Source organism: Heliconius melpomene, chromosome 17 (genome assembly GCF_056956725.1).
Source record: "Heliconius melpomene rosina isolate 202511_hmr_F chromosome 17, ASM5695672v1, whole genome shotgun sequence".
NCBI classification, from domain to species: Eukaryota; Metazoa; Arthropoda; class Insecta; order Lepidoptera; family Nymphalidae; genus Heliconius; species Heliconius melpomene.
Genome location: NC_140405.1, coordinates 13448827 through 13454587, shown reverse-complemented (window position 1 = coordinate 13454587; position 5761 = coordinate 13448827). Strand labels below are relative to the sequence as shown.

Genomic DNA, 5761 nt, shown 5'->3' with positions numbered 1-5761 from the left:
ACTCGACTGTGGAGCTGGTGAAACAAAATCAATGTCGAGTGACACTCGACATTGGAGTGGAAAGGGTTAATGAGTTTAATGACCCGCGTAATATAACATTTTATGTATATAAATTTCATGACTTTTTCGATGGACTCATAGGAACCGATTTGTTAGACAAATGGGAAGCAGTAATAGATTGTAAAAATAAAACACTTATTACCAAGACTGCTTCAAACCCCATATACGTTCATGACTCTCGTAATGCAAATTTATATGAAGATATAATCCCAGCAGGACAATCAAAATTGTTAAATATTCCTATTAATATGCACGATGGCGAAGCATACGTAAAAGAACAAAAAATTTCGAATTGCATAATTAGTGAATGCCTTACGTCCGTTAAGAATAGCAGAGGTATCGTAGAAGTTAAAAATCCTAGTAGGAATGACGTAATATTCTCAATGGACCGAGCCGTCTATGCAGAAATTAATAATATCAATTTTAGATGCAATGAACAATCGCAACGTGTAAAAGACGTTCTGACGCGACTTTGTACAGAGCATCTTAAGGTTGAGGAACGTAAAAATTTAGAAATATTATGTAGCCAATACGCTGACGTATTTTATCTAGAAGGCGAGTCTCTTACTTTTACAAATAAGTTAAAACACTCGATTAAAACCACCGACGAAGTCCCCGTCCACACAAAAAGCTATAGATACCCATATGTTCATAGAGAGGAAGTACCGAAACAAATAGGTCAAATGCTCGATCAAGGAATAATAAGACCCTCTAATTCGGCATGGAGCTCACCTATTTGGGTTGTACCTAAAAAGAAAATGGCGAATCGTTGTTGATTTTCGCAAATTAAACCAAAAAACAATAGACGATAAATATCCTATCCCCAACATTAACGACGTATTAGATAAATTAGGAAAATGTCAGTATTTTACTTTAGACTTAGCCAGCAGATTTTATCAGGTACAAACAGATCCTCAGGATAAAAACATAAAACGGCATTTAATGTAGAACATGGACATTATGAATTCCTTCGTATGCCCATGGGATTCAAAAATTCTCCGGCGACCTTTCAGCGAGTGATGGACGATGTGCTGAAAGGCCTACAAAACTCTATTTGCCTAGTCTATATAGATGATATAATTGTCTATAGTACATCCTTACAGGAGCATATAGTAAATTTAAGTAAAGTTTTCCAGAGACTTCGAGAATCCAACTTTAAATGGATAAATCAGAATTTTTAAAACGAAAGACAGCTTTTTTAGGCCATATTATAAGTGCAGACGGAGTTAAACCTAACCCCGAAAAAATAGCTGCAATAGAAAAATACCCCATATCGAAAACACCAAAAGAAATAAAACAATTCCTAGGCTTAGTTGGATATTATCGTAAATTTATTCCAGACTTGGCAAAATTAACAAAACCCCTTACACAATTTCTAAAAAAGGTAGGAAAATCATTTTAAATGACGAATACATATCTAGTTTTGAAAAGTGTAAAACAGTTTTAACAAATGACCCAATACTTCAATACCCCGACTTCAATAAAGAATTTAACCTCACAACTGATGCATCCAATGTGGCTATAGGTGCTATTTTATCACAAGGCCCTATAGGATCCGATAGACTAATTTGCTATGCCTCTAACCCTTAACGACAGTGAACAAAACTATAGTACCACAGAAAAAGAATTATTGGCTATAGGCAACAAAGTACTTTAGGCCTTACTTATTTGGTAGGAAATTTAAAATAGTTACAGACCATAAACCATTGCAATGGACGATGAACCTAAAGGAACCAAATTCACGGCTTACGAGATGACGTTTACGATTAAGCGAATTTGACTATACAGTAATATATAAAAAAGGTAAGAGTAATACTAACGCGGACGCTCTCTCTAGAATAGAAATACATGCAAAAGAAACAAATTTATTAATAGAAGAAATCGACGAATTAAATTCCCTATTAGGCAATCCGTCCGATACCTTACGCAGGGTATCAAATTCCTCTACGGTATCGGTTCCTGAAAGATCAAACTCTTCAACAATAACCGCCTCTCATCATTCTAACTCTTCTACGTTAACGGCACGCAGTAGTCACGAAAACCCTATTTTAGAAATACCGATTACGGATGAACCTCTTAATAAATTTCATAGATAAATAATTTTTACTATAGTTGACGGTGTAAAAAGAAAACCTACAGTATCAAAGCCTTTCGAAAAGCACACTCGAATTAACATCCAGTTAAATAAAAGTAATTTAGAGGAAGATATAATTAACGCCGTAAAAGAATACATTTGTTCTAAAATTAAGACAGCTATTTTAGTTAATTCTATTTTAGATATGTATACCATAATACCAATTCTACAAAGTAAATTTAAATCATCTTCAATGAATTTAGTCTTAGCGAAAACGGAAGTAGAGAACGTTAAAAAATATCTTAAATAGCAGGAAATTATTCATCATTATCACGAGGGAAAGACAAATCACCGAGGAATCAATGAAACCTGTTTATCATTATCACGAATTTACTTTTGGCCGAAAATGAAGGATCAAATAACTAAATTTATCACAGAATGTACTATATGCGGACAAGCCAAGTACGATCGAAACCCAGTCCGACCTCAATTTAACATTGTACCCCCATCGATGAAACCGTTCGAAATTATTCACATAGACTTACTGACAATACAGAGTATCAAATACGTGACTTTCATAGACGTTTTTACCAAATACGGACAAGCTTATTATTTGCGTGACGGAACAGCTGTTAGTGTATTACAAGGTCTATAACAATAGTGTACCCACCATGGCGTTCCCATGACCATTATAATAGACAATGGAACAGAATTTGCCAACCAATTATTTAACGAATTTACTAGACTTCACATTAACCACCACAAAACCTTAGCTAATTCTCCTAATGGCAACGGAAACATTGAAAAATTTCACTCAACTCTCCTTGAACATCTACGACTTTTAAAATTACAACATAAAGACGAACCCATTGTTAATCTTATGCTCTACGCTTTAATAGCCTACAATAGTTCCATACACAGTTTTACGAGATGTAGACCTTTTGATTTACTAAATGGACATTTTGACCCCCGAGATTGCCTTGAAGTTGACCTCACTCAACAAATGCTACAACAATACTTACAGACACATAAAGAGCGGATGAAAAAAGTGTACGACATCATTAATCAATCATCCCTTAGTGACCGAACGACCCTTATCCAAAATAGAAATAATACACGCGAACCTGAGACAGAATATGCACCCGATCAACAGATCTTTGTAAAGAATCCATTAGCTGAAAGACAAAAAACAGCCCCTAGATATACACAGTATTCTTAACCATTCCAGAGGAGGGGCGCCACTGAGCCACGGTTAGCATCGTTCTCTGTATTATTTTACGTTTTAAAAATTAAATAAGAGTTCATAGTCAGTGAAAAGAAGACAACTGTTGGAAGATACCAAGATACACGACATATGTTGTGGATACGGACAAATAATCAGTGAAAGACGTTTTATTGTGAAAACAAAAAACAGACCGTTAGTGTGATTTCTTTTATGGCATTTTCAAAAAATACGACGTCTAAAGTGACCAAACTCGTGAAACTGCGACTAGTGTAAACTAATTATAGATTTTGTGGGTGAAAAAAGCAAAAACATAAATATATAAAGAAACTTTGGTAAAAATTGCAAAATAAGCAACTCATTTACGTAACTAACGCCATCTCTTGGAAGCAACAAAAAACAAGTTTACGACTCAATGATTAAGTTTGTTATTGGATTACCAGTTTGAAATCGAGCCACAAGAGGTCGCTACTAGACAGAAGACAACACATTAATACATTATATGATATTTTATTACTCTCAATTCTCAAATTAAGAAAAAAATAAACATGGAAGAAGTCTTAAGTGCTTTACGGAAAATTCAGAATGAACTAGACGAACAGAAAACAATGATTTTAAAAAACGGAGAAAAAGTAACAGAGCAAATTACACAAAATATTGATAGCATACTAGACGAGAAATTTAAATGTTGGGAAGAAAAGTACGAGAACCTCAAAGCTAAGCTGGATAGTCAAGAAAAGAGGTTATATTTCTTGGAAAAACAATGTAGACAGAGAAATATAATTTTATTCGGTCTGGAAGAAACTGAATCATCATACTCAAACTTGGAAAACATCTTAACTAGTTTTATTAATAAGTACTTAAACGTAAAAGTTGATCAGAGGGACATACAGGAAGCTAGAAGGATAGGCAAAAAAGGAGATAGACCTAGACCAATAAAAATAACACTGTTAACACTGGGGATTAAAATAAATATACTAAAACAGAAAAAAGAACTTAAAAATACTACATACTATATAAAAGAAGATTACCCAGAGCATATCTTAAAGAAACGGAAAGAATTACAAGAGCAAGTGAAGATTGAAAAAGAAAAAGGAAACTCAGCGATCATTGTCTACGATAAGTTAAAGATTCTTAACAGAAACCTGAATTCCCAAACCAAAACCAAAAGAATGCTTTCCAGTTCACCAGAAAGTGGCCAAAACAATGAACCAAATACACAGTTAAATAAAAAGAAGACTAGAAGTAACTTAAACAGATCGTCCAGCCTTTCTGAGGGGCCAGTAAAACAGGGTCTATTGAACTTCCTTAGTGGAAAAAACGCAAACTACCCCTCAAAGAAGCTTGAAAAAACAAACAACGTCTTGTAGGCATTAACACTCCCCCCCCACATAGAAAAATCAGGAAAAAAAAAAATAACACAAAAAAATACCAATTAACAAATTAATTCTTCCAATCCGGCCGGTCACCGTGGAAGATCAAGACCAAAACCCTCCAAAGTTATTAAAAATAAAACCTAACAAAGTAAATCCTAATAACAAGTATAAATAAGAAAGAACTGGACACAAAAAGTCAGTCAATGGAAAACTGGACATCTTTGGAGGAGGCCTTCACCTGCACAGGGGTTCTTGCATATTACAAAAAATCAAATCATATATACATACAAAAAAAAATATACACATAAATAAACAAAGAATAAATAAGTAAATTAATAAAGTTAAGTAAATAAAAATAACAAATAGTATTAAATTAATTAGTAAAATAGTAATAAATAGATAAATAAACAAACGGTTATGTATAATAAATGCATAAAAAAAATAATAAAAAATAATAATAAAAACTAACAATATATTTACTAACTACAATACTAACACTAAACCTAAAACTTGTACTATTATTTTATATAATGTAACTACTAACTAAAGATGCGAGGAATAAAAGGCTTTTTATTTTATTTTATTTTATTTTATTTATTTATTTTATTAGATATACACAAGACACTGTCCTTGTCGATTTACCCATACATATTTACACTAAAAAGAAACGTGGCCCTATAGCAAAATCGCGACTAAAGCGAATCCCTAAAGCAGCGATTTGTTACAGGATCCTCGTGTTCGCGATGCTACCCCTGGTGCATCTTCAGGACATTAAATTCGAGAGTCTTGATGATGGACCTGAAATACTTCCCTACAAACTTGGACCGATGAAAATAGCGACACATCACCATACATTCTTACAATACATAAAACTTGACGACATAGAAGATAACACACACAGTCTACAGAATCATTTATACAATTATAAGAATCAATTACCTAATGGCATGTATTCAGTATATGAAATACAGATAAATTACTTGGTTAACAAATTAGACGGGATATTACTTCAAATTAAATCCTTACAAC

General features: G+C 33.3%; 1 protein-coding gene across 1 annotated transcript; it reads left to right on the top strand.

The window, feature by feature from the left end:
* Nucleotides 1-3367: 3367 nt before the first annotated feature.
* Nucleotides 3368-5133, top strand: LOC146530435 (uncharacterized). The gene has a single exon (XM_085200479.1). It carries the CDS (start codon nucleotides 3905-3907, stop codon nucleotides 4724-4726), a length of 822 nt encoding a protein of 273 aa, XP_085056605.1. The 5' UTR covers nucleotides 3368-3904; the 3' UTR covers nucleotides 4727-5133.
* The last annotated feature ends 628 nt before the right edge of the window (nucleotides 5134-5761 follow it).

What these genes read in the sequence shown, in the direction of transcription:
- LOC146530435 (XM_085200479.1), top strand. Translation starts at nt 3,905, where the DNA reads ATGGAAGAAGTCTTAAGTGCTTTACGGAAAATTCAGAATGAACTAGAC.